This window comes from Falco naumanni, chromosome 12 (genome assembly GCF_017639655.2).
Source record: "Falco naumanni isolate bFalNau1 chromosome 12, bFalNau1.pat, whole genome shotgun sequence".
Lineage (NCBI taxonomy): Eukaryota > Metazoa > Chordata > Aves > Falconiformes > Falconidae > Falco > Falco naumanni.
The window spans coordinates 7,862,651-7,877,847 of NC_054065.1; the positions used below are offsets into that span (position 1 = coordinate 7,862,651).

Genomic DNA, 15,197 nt, shown 5'->3' on the forward strand with positions numbered 1-15,197 from the left:
CCCCGGCCCGCAGGCCGCATCCCCACCGGGCCCCGACGCCGTCGCTTAGCAACGGCTCCCGCCCTCCCGGCCAATCGGCGGCGCGCTCGGTAACGGCCGGCAACCCGGAAGCAGAGGGCGCTGTGCCCCGCCCCCGCGGAGGAGGCGGGCCGGGGGGCGCGGCGGGCCGGGGCTGGGGGTGCCCGCCAGCTTCCTCCCCGCGGGGGCACCGAGCGCCGCGCCGTCCCCACCGCCGCGCACAGCGGCCACTGTCGCACCCAAGCACCCCCCACACCTGCCCTCTCCGGCGGCCCCCCACGTCCCCCCCACGTCTCCCAAGCCCCCCAGTGCCGCCGTCCGCCCCTCCGCCGCGCTCACGCCCCTCCTGGCCGGTGCATCCGCCGGGCCCGGTCCGCCGGCGGCGGCGGCGGGCGGAGCAGGGGGCTGCTGAGCGGCGTCTGCCGGAGCCAACGGGCGGCGGGGAGGGGGGCGGGCGCTGCGGGGGTGTCGGGTTAGAGCGAGGCGTGACCCAGCTGACGGGCGCTGTGCGGAGCCGTGCGGCGGGCGCGGAGCCGGAGCCGGCGGGGAGCAGCAGCAGCAGCAGCAGCAGCAGACAGCGGCGCGCGGCGTCGGTAGCGGTCGGCTCTGGCGCGGCGTCTCGTCCACCCCCTCGTGAGCCTGGGGAACCTGCAGCTCAAAGCCGCTGCCAGCCACACCACCATGTACCCCGGCAACAAGCGGAAAAAGCTCTGGCGGGAGGAGAAAGGTACTGCCGCCCTTCCCGGGCCCGGGCCCGCTTCTCCCGCCTTTGCCTCCGCGTTGGCCCGCGCGGGGGGTGGGTCCCGTCCCTCAGAGCCGCCGCCCCGCCGGGGGGTGCCCGCCGCCGGGCTGAGGCGGCGCGGTGGGGGAGGGGGCGCAGCGCTCTCCGCCCTGGCCCCTGCCCTCTCCCCCCCGGAATACCCCCAAACCCCGCACGCCCGGGGTGCCCCCCCGCCCCTCGGCAGCCCTCCGGGATCCGGGGGTGTTTCAGGTGGGGTCCGGAGGGGCTTCCCCCGCCTGGGTTATCGCTGAGTAACTTTGCGGGCGGGGAGCGGGGCCCTGGGGCTGAGGGGGCGCGGGGGGGGGGGGCGGGGAGCAGCCCCTCTCCCTCAGGGCTGCCCGCCCCCGGGTCACCTTGCGGAGGCGTTTCAGGCCGAAAAGTTAAGCACATGCCGTCGAAACGTGCCTTTACTCGTTTTCATGCATATGTTTTCCAGGGAAAATGCGGTTTGTTGGTGTCACTGGTGCCGTGCACTTGCGTTCAGCTCCCGGTGTCGATCACCCGGGGTGACACGCCGGGGGTGTGGGGGATCTCCGAGCGCACCCCTCCTGCCATCAGAAATACTGTTTTTAAGCACCCCCACCATGTGCAGAGACTCTGTAAAACCCCAGTGCCAAACTCCAGAGCATGAAAACCGTGGGATAAGCGTTTTATGTGGACCTTGCCACTTAGATACTTTGTATTCATCACGTGGAGAGCGGTGTAGAAATTAAAGAGAAATCGACAGAGTGGAAGTAGAGTATTTACGTTGCCTAGAAGGAAATGGCTTCCTGCCTGGTATGTTTACAAATAATCTAGAAACATACAAGGAGAGGAAAATAAACTGATCAATGGGTTCTATTTCAAGTTTTCTTTCTTTTTTTCCATCGCCCCTGTGACTCTGTATGTGTTTCAAGCCAAGAAAGCAGAAGACTAGCCTGAAGGATGGGATTCATCCCTTTTGTCTGTGTCAGAAATGAAGTGCGTGTTTCTAAGGCAAAACTGTTAAAACAGAAATAAACTGATCCCTCTGTAGGTTAGCTGCTCCTGACAAACTCCTCTCAAATGAAGTGAGTTATGTCGTATACTTTTTTTCTTACAAAGCATGTTTCTGTAGTTACAGTGAGGCAACAAATTTCTACAAGATGTTTTAAGATTTTGTTTTCAACAGAGAAGATACAGTTCAGTCTTCTCAGGCATTGCTTATGTATGATCAACTATAACTGATTTTCCCTATGCCAAGTCCTTAATGGTGTGTGCCGTTATCTTCAAAACATGCTGGTTTTGTGCTGGGGGTAGATGGGGAAAGGTTTCTGGTAGGCTCTGGTGAGTGTTCCTGTTACTTGCGCTTGTCTCTTCTAGCTCTGCTGCTGTCTGTGTGAATTCATAGCCTGACGTGTGAACTTGAACCCTCAGTGAGGAGAGTCTGGAGGGTAAGCTGGAAACCCAAGCTGCAGGCATGCATTTGTTGGCTTAGTCAGCTGTGAGGATAGCAGTCTCCATCAGTACAGTGATGTTACTGAATGCAAACCAGAGCTCACGACTGCTGATGAGATTTTTCTATCCAGGGGAGCGTGTTTGTGAGTGCTATCTGGTCAGGACTGTGGTGTCTTTTTTGCCTAGTGAGAATGAACTGCATTTGCCAGTCTTTGCGCCAGGAACTGCTTTCCAGCACCATGCCGATGATGCTGGCCTTAAGTATTTTGAGTGAGGAGGGCAGAAAAAACTTCTGTGTTCATGGTTGGTGTTGTAGCCCTGTGTAACTGTTCTTACCAGTTATCTCCTTTACTAGAGAGGAAAAGTACAGAAGCCAAACTTCTTTCCTTCCTACCCAGATTATACTTTTGAAATCAAATCTTTTGTTAGGTCTGCCTTTGTCTTTTGCAGATACTCCTGGACCCCTGTAAAGTGGGTGTGTGTGCTCGCTGGCTCAACTCTTCCCATGAAGCTCTGAGTGTAGTCATTCTCAGCCTTTTAGATTCTGAAGTAGATTTTAAAAAGAAAAAGCACTGATTGCTAAATATTGAGTTCAAACCCACTGACAATACGCTTGCTTTTCTTAATTACTTTTTTGGTAATTAAGGGTTGGTCCGTGTTCTCCCAGAGTGGATCTTGCTTGAGGACAGCTGAAACAGAGTAGGGGTGGGACTGGAGTTGATTTCAGAGTCTTAGATACAGGACTGGTCTGCCTGCAGTCTTTCAAAGGCACTTCATAGAGCGACAGGCAGAAAACCGTACTTACAGCTAAGGCTGTCGGAAGCATTTTCTGGGGAGGTTTGTCTGTAATTAAGACTTGGTTCTCGCTGCTGACTCGCAAGAGCAAAGTTTTATGAAACCCTCCTATAGGAGAGGAACATGCATTTTGAAGGCACAGAACTGGGTCTGTAACCTCTTCAGCAAAAGGCAGTCAAACTTCCTGTGCTTGTCAGTCCCTCCAAGGCACGCTCACACACTTTCGGATTTGCCTTTCTGTAGTAAGTCTAATGTGCACATTAGGTACTTGGTGTTTTGTATGCTTGAAGATCAAGTAACGGAGTTAAGTGCATATCTGTTGTGCATAATGATGATCCTGATCACACTAGTTTTAATTTTTGCATTTGTAAATACCCAATTAAGATACCAGGCCTGAAAAATAGGAGATGAATGTTTTTGTCAACTTAAGAAATCATTAATACTGTCAAAAATATTTAAATAAACTTATTTTGGTAAGGGAGCCTGTGCTCAAAACCTACCATTACTAGAACGTGCTGATTGCAGCCTGCATAATTAGAAGACCTTGTTTTGAAAAAAACCCAATCGAATCCAAACCCACTGAAAGTGATTTTTTTTTTTTAAGGTTTGATCTGAGAAGCAGTTTCCATGTTCAGTCCACTCACTGCTCCTTCAACTCAAGATGAAAATATTCTTTTCATGTCCATCTAGTCCTTTATGCCAAAGGCAAATAATACAAGCCTAGTCCTCCCCTAATCTGTAAAAACTCTTGAATTATCAAAGAGCATTTATTACTGAATAGTGTGCCAGGAAAAACTTACTATTATGGTAATAGTAGTCCAGTCTTACTGGTAAAGACAGACCCCAAAACTTGATTAGTGTACAGGCATTGTGATATGCTTGACAGTTTGGGTTGTGTTCCTTCCACACCCTTTTTGAAGGGGAAAAGCTCTGCATCTTGGTCTGAACTAATACTGAGCACTGATGTGGTGGGGAGGGAGAAGAGGACGTGGCTGCAGAAGTCAGGTACAGGGTCTTGCTGAAGCAGCAGCATGCAGTGTTGGGTCATTGGGATGTTTGTTTTTGGGTTTTTTATTATCTTAGGACTTAGTCCATTTATAGCAAGGTCTGAAGAATAGTGAAGTTGGCAGTAGCCATCATAATTGTACAGTCTTGGAGGCTTTACTTATCACAAAATGTCTGAAAAAAGTGGTGACTTTCTCAGGAGAAAATAACCATCCATATGTGTTTCAGTGGGGTAACAGTGTGTCATACTAATGCTCAAATAAAAATCCCTAAAGCTTAACCCATGCCTTTCACTTTAAACCCAGGTACCATTTCATAGCACTTTCAATCCTGCAGTTGCAGTTCAAGCTGGTCTTGGTCTGCTTTTTAGAAATGTGTGTAGCCAGTGGATGGCAGTGAACTTTCCTAGCACTTGGGATTATGTTCAGCCAAAGTTTTCAAACTTGCTTCTACAGTGTACTGTTGGGTGTCTGACAGATACCCTAGTATTTTCTACAGCTGGTGATTTTTTTTTTTTTTTTTTTCCCCCAAATGGGATTAAATGCCCCTGGATGTGTCTAAAGCAAATGACAGAAATTTTCTCATGCTGAAGATTACATTGTTTGCAGAACAAAAAACCCCAAACAAACAGAAATGCCTTTCTTATTACTCTAGCCATCTAGAAAGTGACATAACATTTGCTTTTGCTCTAATTCCTTTTGTAATGTAGTAGTGCTTTGTTAATTTTGTGCCAGCTCCCTGCCTGTACTTGCTGGCACTCTTAAACTAATTTCAGTAAAGATGTCTCAGTTTTGGTCTTCCTAACTTTTTTTTTTTTTGGTAATAGGGTTCTGGTTTACAAACGCAGAACCTACAGAATAGACTCTACCTGAAAATTCTATAAAGTAAGAAAACTCTACTTAATAAATTTGATGTTAGTTCTCTGATTCTTGAATTCAAGTGACGAGAAGAGGCACAGTAGTGATGTGGGGAGGAAGTCTGGACAGCCAAGAGTGTGTTGAAGAGGCATTTCTTTTTGCTGAACTGGGATATCCAGAAATAGGCTCATGCAGTTGTTTAGATGCACCGTGTTTAGCTCCTATTACTTGTAACTCATTGAAACATCTGTGCTTGGTTCTTTCAGATGGCATTTAATTGCATCAAGGACACTGAATTGGTTGCTACTTGGCTAATGTGCAAGAATATATGAAAGCTTGCAAAACTTTTTTTATTTCTCTTCCCCTAAACAGAGCGTTTGCTGAAGATGACCTTGGAAGAAAGACGCAAGGAGTACTTAAGGGATTATGTTGCGTTGAAAAATATTCCAACATGGATGGAAGACTTAAAAAATAAGAGCGAAACTGATGGTAAGTAAAACAGGGGAATAGTTTTAAATACGGACAATTCTATTTTCTCAGTCTGAAGTGACTTTTAGGAGGGCCAAGACTCAGAACCCATGTTGTTACTGACAGTGGCAGCCTGACATGGGGACAAGAGCACTTTGGGGGCAGGGGGAAAAAAACCACCAACAGAACTTCTTAAAGCCTCACTGGTGTCTACTGATTTTGTAGATATCCCCATACAGTCATAATACGCTGATAGCATTAAGTGTGTAAAATAGCTGTTCTCTGCACGAGTCTTTTCAGATATTTCAGCAGTCAGCCATGCCTAAAGAACTTTGTCTTTGAAACTTAGTGAGCAGAATGATACGGGGAATCTGGGCAAAATAGTGTTGTTTTTGTAGGTGGCTGAAAAGTAGAGGGGAAGTGCGCAAGTTGTGGTGTTTTCTGAAAATCCAGAAATGGGAGAAGATTGGATTTGAAGCCTCTTTTATGGTCCTGCCTGCTTTCTTGGGTTGAGGAACATCAGCCTGGATTAACTCCCCTTCTCTTAGCATTTGCAGCGTTATCACAGTTATGATCACTGGTAGAGTTGTTTAAATACTTGCAGTGAAGACTGACCAAAAATGAGAACCCGATTCACTTACAGGATTATGTACAACAAAGAATTCTCTAACAGTGCCTCGTTCTTTTTCATCCACATGGGGGTGCGGAAGAAACTTCTGAGCTGGTTTCATCCTCCTTTTGTCTTTTTAGTTCTTGTTATCCTACTTGGCTGAAGCTTGTGATTTTTGGAGGAGGATCTAACTAGGAGACCTAAAGTGTTTGCTGCTTCTGCAGATATAGGACTAGTATTCTGACCCTTTTGTTATCATTAAGGGCAAATACTGGCCTGTGTCAACAGGTGTGCTGCGTAATCTTGTGACTGCAGGTGAACAGGGTCTTTATGATAATACTTCAGGTGAGATGTGGCCTGGAACTAAACAACTGTTTTTTAGTAAAATGGGAAGGCTGTAATGCCTAGCACAATCTGACAGATTTCCAGATGCCACTATCATAAACATCTAAAGGTAGCATATACCCTTAAAAGCATCTTTAATGAATTTTGGAGTGAAAATATGTCAGAGGTTCCTGAGCTCTTCAACACTGATAAGTAGTTTTACTACAACTGTACCCATAGACCTCTTTCTCCCATTAGAATATGCCTTTTGTATCTTACAACACAAAGAAGCCTGTCCAGCTAGAAGACAAAGGGTGCGTAAAAGTAAAAAAGATTATCGGACTTCTCTGAACTTCGTTTTGGCGGCCTGTGGTACATGGGGATATGCAGTATATCGGACAGTTTAATTGGGAGACTCTCTGTTGGAAGAAGGGTTCGCCAGAGTCAAGAAGATGCTCAATATGAGTTATGCGTCTTGCTCAACTTTATTAGTTTCTAACACTACTTACATAGAACCGATACACATGCATATTTGTAAAGCAGAAATATAATTGGTTAGTAGTCTCTAAACACGCGCAGTTCTCACACCCCTAATTATCATGACTAAAATGAGCATTCTATTATCCATGTAGCTAATTGTGTTGCTGTGCTTTAGCCTTGTAGTTTGTTACTCCCTATTTTCCCATACCGGTCCCTATCTTTCTTGGCCCTGCACGTGCTTTCCCAGCAGCTGTAGCTTGTTACAGCCACGGCCTGTTGGCACAATATAATTGCTTGGTCTCAGGATTCAAGAATAGCTCAAGGCTACCTTTCTTGTTAACTTCAGCACAGCAACTTCAGTACAATTCTGATTACAGGCCTATTCTAATACCAGGCCTGGATTGTGCAGATCTTCAGAGACTCTAAGGCCACGCTTCTGCAGCCATTCTTCTACAACTCTCTATCTGTTCTAGCCTAAAGGATGTTTTTATTCTAACTACTCTCAGGTTCTGTATAATACGCTAAAATTCACAGGTCTTACTACTTGGGCTGCTGAACGTGGCAAAGTGTGGATTTACGTTGTGATTGCTGTTACACTTCACATAAGCAAAATGTCGGAGTCTAACATGTGGATATTGAATCACAGCAGTGGTGAATTTATTTTCTTGTAGCTGCTCTTGTGTTCTTTCTGTTAGTAACCAGTACACTGCAAAAAATGCTGGAAGGCAGAAGTTGCACTGAAACACTTCTCTGCTACTTGAAGCTTTTGTTATATTGTACATTCAGGAGAAAATATCCATAGTCACTTGTTTTCTTTGATGTATTTGTTGTAAATAAGCCATGTGGAATAGTGAACTTCTAGAAGATTAGACTGCTGAAATGCTTCCACATTTCAACTGATCAGTGCAATTAAATATGTATATTAATGTAACTGTTACTGCAGTTGCTTCAGACTTTCCCTTAAACATTGACCTCACTCTGAAGGTATAGAGAGTGTGTAAGAATTGTATTTCTGAGCTGAAATGTCAAAAAATTAGAATTTAAGTCTTCTTGCTGATGTTAATGTCTGCTCTGTGTACTGGTACATATGGAGGGCAACTGGTACCACCTAAATGAGACTCTGGAGAGAGCAAGTGAAGCTCCAGGTACAACAAAATTGGTGATGACTTGGCAATGCCATGCCAAGTTCTGATATTTTCTTCAAGTGAAAGGCTGCTATTGGCAGTGACAAACTAAAGAGGTCTTGAAGGGTGGTGGTGGTGGTGGGGAAATCCTCTGCAGGCTTGACAAGCCAGAACAGAAACTGATCGGGAAAGTGGAAAGGGTTCTTTACCATTTACTTCCAGCACTGTATACAGTGAAAAAAATGACAGATTGATTAGTAAAGTGTGGAGTGGCTGTTCAGGAAGAGTGATGAGGAGAAATCAAGAAAGCAACCAAGAACAAATAAAGTGAAGCAGGTGCAATCAATCAGCTGCTGGAGTAAGAAGGGGAGAGCATCTGGGCTGGCAATACTCCCTGTAAATACTCAACTGGAGATTAAGAGTCTTCAGTACTGCACAAGTTTTTGTACTGACTGTTAGGAGGAAAGTGCGTGAACAATGCAAAAGCTTTATGGTACCCATTTTTACCACACTGGAGGGTGTTAGGAGATTCCAGTTAGGTATGCGTTTTGTTATAAGGAAGTTTAACAAAAGAGTATTGAAAAAGCTCTGTGCAGAACTACTGAAATCGACATGTCCTATAAACTACAGATTGTGAAGGAGCCAACCTGACCCCCATGATATATTTGCATGCTCCTTATTGACAAGTTTGGAGAACATGCCTTAGTTTGGGGAGGAAAATATTTCTTCCCCACCCTTCCTCCTCCACCCTTTGGTATGAAGTTTGCGTTCAGAACTAAGTTCTGAAGAAAACCAGCAAAGCTTGGAGTAAGTTGATGTTAAGGTAAATTTGAGCAAGGCTGGAAGTCTGTAACAGAGTGATGTGTAACAGTTTAAAGGCTTCTGAGGAGTTAAGTTAGGGAATCCTCAATGGCAGCTTTGTCTTTTCTTACAGCAGCAAAGGTGTTTGAACACATTTGGAAGTTGAGAGCAGCTGTGTATAGGTTTTGTTTTTGTTTTGCTCTTTTGTGACTAAACCAAAAACCTACAGGTTTTGCAGTTCTCATGTAGACAGAACTAGTCATAAGAAATTAAGCTTCTGTGTATGTTGACATGGAACTTGGTCAATATTTCTGATAGTTTTGGTTTTTTTTTTTTTTGTGGGGGGAGGAGGTGGGGTGTTGCAGCACAATGTGGAATGCAGGGACTAAGCCCAATGCCTCCTGCTCTGCACCGAGGGAAGCAAGCTGACGTGGATATGTGCATTTCCAGCAGGACTACGTTGCCAACACCTCTGGGTTTTGGCATACAACTTGCCAGGATGCACAAGTGGACCTCGGAGATGAAGTATCGTAACACTGCCCCTTTTCCTTCCACTGCTGTTATTGACAAGTGGTCCTCTTTCATGTAAGAGGAGATGATAGGAAGGGAAAAAAATTCTTGTTCTTGAAGTAGCTCTGTAAATAGAAGCTTTCTTTGGTTTAACTGCATTTATTAAGGAAACGAAGAATTGTCCACTTTGGGAACAAAGAATGAACCTGTCATACAGGGCTGGATAGTACGTATATACTGTAATCCGTCATTCCTCCCACTTCTTATCCTTCAGATAGACCAAAGGTAGACACATCTCATCTGTTCTGTTACGTACTTTGAAGTAGAGATGCTTTCTGAGAATATGAGAATAATGGACTTGTTTTCTGAAGCTCTGGATTTTGTATGTCTGTATTTCAATGCTATTTATTATATACCACCTTATGCTAGGCATTCATCCTGTACAACAATGGCTGCTTGTGTTTTGTGATGTGTGGTGAATAAAATGCCACCATGTAGATGAATAACTAGTGCTTTTTGAAGTTAAATACATGTATTGGCTTTTTCTTGGGTACACAAGATGTCTTTACTCTTCAGTGGGGAGTATGAGAGATTGCTTCAGAAAACTTTTCCTTGAAAGCTTTTTGAAAAATCAGTGTCTCGGGAATTCTGCTGTCACAGAGTTTTGTGTCACTGGTAGAAAAATGTTTTGTTGCATTACTGGGATAATTCAGAAAATGGAATAAATTATATAGTTTGAACTCGAGGCAGCTGACAGTCCTGCTGACTCTCACAGCCTCTGGGATTCACTGGTATAGCAGGGGTGCCAAGAAAACAGCAAATTCAGATGATGGTTTAAAGATCTTTGCTAATGGTAAGGACTACTTTTGATTGGATGAAGTTAAAACGTTAGGACACAGTAACTGTTGACGGTTTTATTTTTGCTTAAATGCCATGAAAGATCTGCAGTCCTTTTTCTAAGCAAGTCTTGAAGTATGTTTAGATGTTTTGACAGCCTCTGGATTTTCTTAATCTGCTGTCTTTTTAGAAAATCGTATGGTTCAAGATGTATTGGAATTAATCTTACTCTGAGGGCTTCATGTGTAATATTTGATTAATAAAAGCATCTTTGTACTATGAATCTGTAGTTTTCTAAATAGTCAGTGAGTGGACACGATTATAGAGACAAGGCATCTAGATAAGCCACTCAAAATGCCTCATGCTGGAAAAAATAAGTGTGGTAATACTGAGCTTCATTGACCAGCATTTGCGGAGATGGTTAACTAACCACAAGTCATACTGCGTTCTTCAGAGCATCTCTGTGTGGCCCTGTTTGATGTGAGTATCTGCCCTGTGGGAGCTATGAATTAAGGTGACAATCATCAAACAGCTGTTGGAAAGTAATGGCACTATGAAGCAGCGGTGGAATTCAGCCAGACATCTACAAGTGGGAGATGGCATCTCTCTGAACTACTCATTATTTTCAGGGAGTCATACAGAAAAAGAAAGTAGGTTCTGCTAGAACGTTGCGATTGTCAAAAGTTGCCTGACAGTCAATGAGTTCTGTCTGTAATAGCTATGTGAAACCAGTGCACTTCAAGACCATCCCCCCACCAGAAAAACAAGTCCATCAGCTTGCATTACCTTTTTTTCTTACAGTGAATTTAACAACTGTCTTTAGAACAGATTTCTAGCGAAGTGACAATGATGAAAGTAAATCGAGACATCTTAGCTCAGTGTAATGCTTGCTATGTGTCAGTCAGAGAAAATGGTTCTTTTGCTACTGAAACTCTTTGTGCTGTGAACTTAACCAGACAGTTTTTCTGCAGAGTTGATGTAGAAAACTGCAATAACTTGCCTGCCACAGTTCAGGATCTCCTGCTGTTAGCTGTGGCCTTGAACATGAGTTTGAGCTTTCACAGATTCGCAGCTTTACTTAAACTTGTGCTATACTGGGTTTTGTCCTTACTTTTCATATAGTGGCATGGCACTCTGTTACTCATCCTAAACATTTTATCGCAAGGTCTCTTGAAGGCTATATGTTTAAGGTTAGAAAGCTGTGTTATTTAGAGGCATGTGGAGACTACTGCTTATTAATTGTTGTGTATAATAGCCTGGGGAGCTCCACTAAAAAACTAACATCTTTGGCTTCTATGAATTGTGTGAAGATCACAGTAATGAAATATTTTGGATACTTAGGAAACTATATGCTTTTTGTGAAAGTGGCTGTGAATCAGTTTGCTCATTCTGTTGTCTCAAAATTATGCATATATTAAGGAAGGAGCAAAGGAATTGCTGTGGTAAAAAGAGCAAACAACGTTTACAGCTTATTAGTCTGTACTAAAGTTATCCAGGAGTCTGCGTGCCCATGGCGTAATGCAGAGTGACTTTAAGGCAGAGATTGCTTATGTTTGGCTACAACAGCTACCAAAGGCTGCCAGAGCCATAGGGGGTAACTGGAGCCTGGTGTGCTCTGCTTTTCCCAGGTTTTTGGCTGCCCTTTGGGGATGTGTCCTGAACAGATGCAAAGCTGCAGAGTGGTACAAATCTGACCATGTGATCTACTGACCCCTCACATCTTTCTGTCTTTCTAAACATATACATCAGCTATTCTTCTCCAAAGATAACCTCACACAGCGCAGAGAGGTGAAAAACTCTTCAGGTGCAAGTTTCCTTTAGTGTAGACTGAGAAATAACCTTTGGGTGTGGGTGGGTGGTTTGTTTCTAGAGGCAAGTATTCTTCTGTAGTTAGTGACATCCCTGATTGAAGTGGATAAAGCAGCATATGTAATATGGCGGGGGGAAAAACTACAGTAAACTAAAAGAACCAATATGTATTCATTGACCTTGTAATTCCCTAGCGAACTGTCTGTTTATAGCATTTATAGGGTGGATTAGCAGTCAAAGAAATGACGCGCATGTTAGTTTTCTTTAAAATATTTTTGGAGAAAAATAAGAAAACACTTTTGCTTTCATAAAGTGTGTGAAATGATTATTAAAAAGCAAAAAATCAGCTCTGTTTATATAGATGAAGAACACAGAATCCAATGTGGCTAATCCTCTCCCTAAGGAAGTAAATCACTTGGTTTTGATGTAATTAAGATGATTTCTTTTTAAGCTGCTGTTCCCTGATATTTTTTAACAAGTTAACTTCTGCATAGCATAAGCTTATACAGGTACTTGACAGAGTTATCCTTTTGTGGCCCTTTTGCGTGCAGCTGTGAGAACACTCTTGTCACTGGTGGCAGCCAGCTCCTCAAGGGGAAAGAGTTAACCGTAGGAAAGGATGCTGCTCTCAACAGTAAACTAGTATCCTTATTGAAGCCCCGCAAGCTCTCAATGTGTTTTAGAGAGTAATAGTAGGTGGAGATGCAAAGGGAAGTTAAAGATGTCTATGCCAGAAAGAATATTTCTTAAGAATGTTACTAATGGGCTGGTGGCATGATTCTTGACTAGGTTAATAACTCCCACTCCCAAGTTTCTGTCCTATGCAACATGAGGAACAATCTTATTTTTGTAGCTACTGAAGATTGCTGTGCACTGAAGTTTTGTACAGAGGTCCCTAGGTAAGTACCAACCAGAATTAGAAAGTCCAGATGATGCAGCATGCTGTCAGCTGGCAGGCTTGTTCAGAGTGTGAGGAAGGATGGCTTTAGCAGCAGCAATGCTGTGTGTAGGTTGGTACGCACTGTTCCTCAGAAATTGTTGAGAAAGTTTAGGGTTTCTCAAGTTCCAGTCAGGAGTTTTCCAGTGGCTGACTTTTCTCATATTCAAGACTACTAAGGGAAAGGAGAAGAATTGTAACTTTTTGAGTGAGATAGTTTAATACAGGGGTCCTCAAACTAAGGCCCACGGGCTGGATACGGCCCCCAGGGTCCTCAATCCGGCCCCCGGTATTTACAGACCTTCCCCCCCCCCTGCCCCGGGGTTTGGGGGGGGAAACCAAGCAGCCGCAGATGACTGCGTGCCACTTCATCCACGTGCCGGCCCCCTGGTTAAAAAGTTTGAGGACCCCTGGTTTAACATATGGAGGAAAAAAGCAGTAAGTTATACATCTTGGTCTCCAGTAGTTTGTGTTGATGTGTATGTTTGTCTTTTCTCCTTTGAATAGTTTTCCCTCTTTTTGTATATAAAGGATGATCTCCTTTTGGGCTTGGGGACTGCAGGATCAAATCCTCAAATTAATTGCTTTGCTCTACGAAGACAGTTTCAGTATGTCACCTAGTTTTGCCCAGTATGGTAACTTGGCTAAAGCCCTCATCTATAATTTATGATGGATTGCGGCATATGTTCTCACAGTCTTTTGCAGACAGATGTGAGCCAGTGTGCCAGTCTGACTAGAAGCCACGTGTCTATGATTAGGTAGAGGCCAAGATCAAGCTGTTAAATCGTACCTGTGTCATTGCTTACTAGTGTAGACCTGTTGCCCAGCTACGTGACTTTTGGATGTCTTTGTACATAGGTGGGAAAAGCTGACATCATCCTGCAGAAGACCGGGTCTTTTGATAAGACAGTAAGAGGCTGGTATGGCTTGTCTTAATTCACTATAGCATAGATGTGACAGACGTTTGTGAAGGTGCTGAACTGTTGCTTCAACTGCGTTTTTCTGCCTGGGGCTAGTAGTAACTAGTGATCACACAGGATGGGCCTGTCAACTGCTCTCTTTATGTGCGAGACTTGCATCAAGTCTGGAAATTAACCACACGTAAGGATACATATTTAACTCCCATGATAAGGTAGGGGGATCACTGATGCACTTCAAGTTCACTGAGCTCTGTTTGGATGATTTTAACCAGCTTTCATGCGTAGCTACATTTGCTTCATGCACAATTAAACACTTCATTACACATGTGTTAAAACCCAAATGATTGGAAACCAGATAAGCTTGGTTTCCCTTTTTTGGTTTACTAGAGCCGAACTGCTTGCCATGTAGAAATGTCTCTAACAAATCCAACTAACGTCCAAATAAGTTGTTGTAGTATTTCTTACGTGAAGTGATACATGACTTTGTGCAAGGGTGTCTAGCTGATGTGCCATAGGAAAATGCAGTTGATACAGAGTGCCTCAGCCCCGTAGGAAGTGCTACGTACAGGTGTGTTTGTTACGATGCACAGAAGATGCTCTTCCTTGCTGGAGAGAAGGCTTAACAATCCAGTTTAAATATAAACTTCTATTTTGTGCTGCTTTAAAACCCACTGAAATTAGTTTTATGCATGGCTCCATTTCTCTTAAGAAATATTGCTTGTTTAAATGCAGGGGGAGAAGCATAATGTTTGTGTACAGAAGAGGCACTGAGACTTGCATCTGTTGTGTGTTGACTTGGCATGTTTGCAGAAGTTGCAACGGCATTTACTGAAGTTTCCTGATTTTTTTTTTTTTTTTGTGAACAGGATACTATAGAATGTACAACCAGCAAAATTAAACCTCTCAGCCTTGTGCTAGTAAAGCCAATGTGTTTATTTGTGAAAGCGGATGTAGTTTTTAAGGTGTGCTTTTGCACTAATGGCATCTCTAGGAGTTCACAATCAAACACTGAGTTAGAAATGACTGCCCTGTAGTTTACCAAGGGGATCCTGTCCAAAAGACTCGGTCCATCTATAACGCAGATATGCAGAAAGCATAGAACTGGTTGCACATCTGTCTTGCTTTAAAACATTACCTGCCTTATTCTGCTTTCTCCTTTTTCACAGAGGCTTTTTTGTGCAAATGTGTGCCTTTTTGTTTGTCTCTGTGGAACTGCTGGGTAGTCTGTAAAGGCATTGTATTTGTGCACCAAATGAAAACCAGGTAACTTATGACTTGTAGTTCACTGAAGTTCAACCTACATTTGATTTATTCCTGTATGCTTAATGTAATCTTTTCTGTATGAATAAGGTACTCTTAGTGCTCTCATACAAACATGCTGTGTGTTGCAGTGCTGTCCTTTTGTGGGAATGCTTAATGAGTCTACATCAACTGCAAGCAAACCTCAGACTTTATGTAACTGTCAGTGAGAGTATGGATCAGTAATATTTTAAAAAAGGTAGAGT

The 15,197-nt window shown here is 43.8% G+C and overlaps 1 protein-coding gene across 2 annotated transcripts in view; it reads left to right on the forward strand.

Moving 5' to 3' along the window:
* Window positions 1-484: 484 nt before the first annotated feature.
* MACROD2 (mono-ADP ribosylhydrolase 2) overlaps window positions 485-15,197 on the forward strand; it is an 893,250-nt gene continuing 878,537 nt past the window's right edge. For both annotated transcript variants that reach the window (XM_040612354.1, XM_040612355.1), the window contains exons 1-2: window positions 485-745; window positions 5,245-5,361. In XM_040612354.1, coding sequence (XP_040468288.1) covers window positions 700-745; window positions 5,245-5,361 — 163 coding nt within the window. In that variant the 5' untranslated portion in view covers window positions 485-699. The remainder of the gene's footprint in view (window positions 746-5,244; window positions 5,362-15,197) is intronic.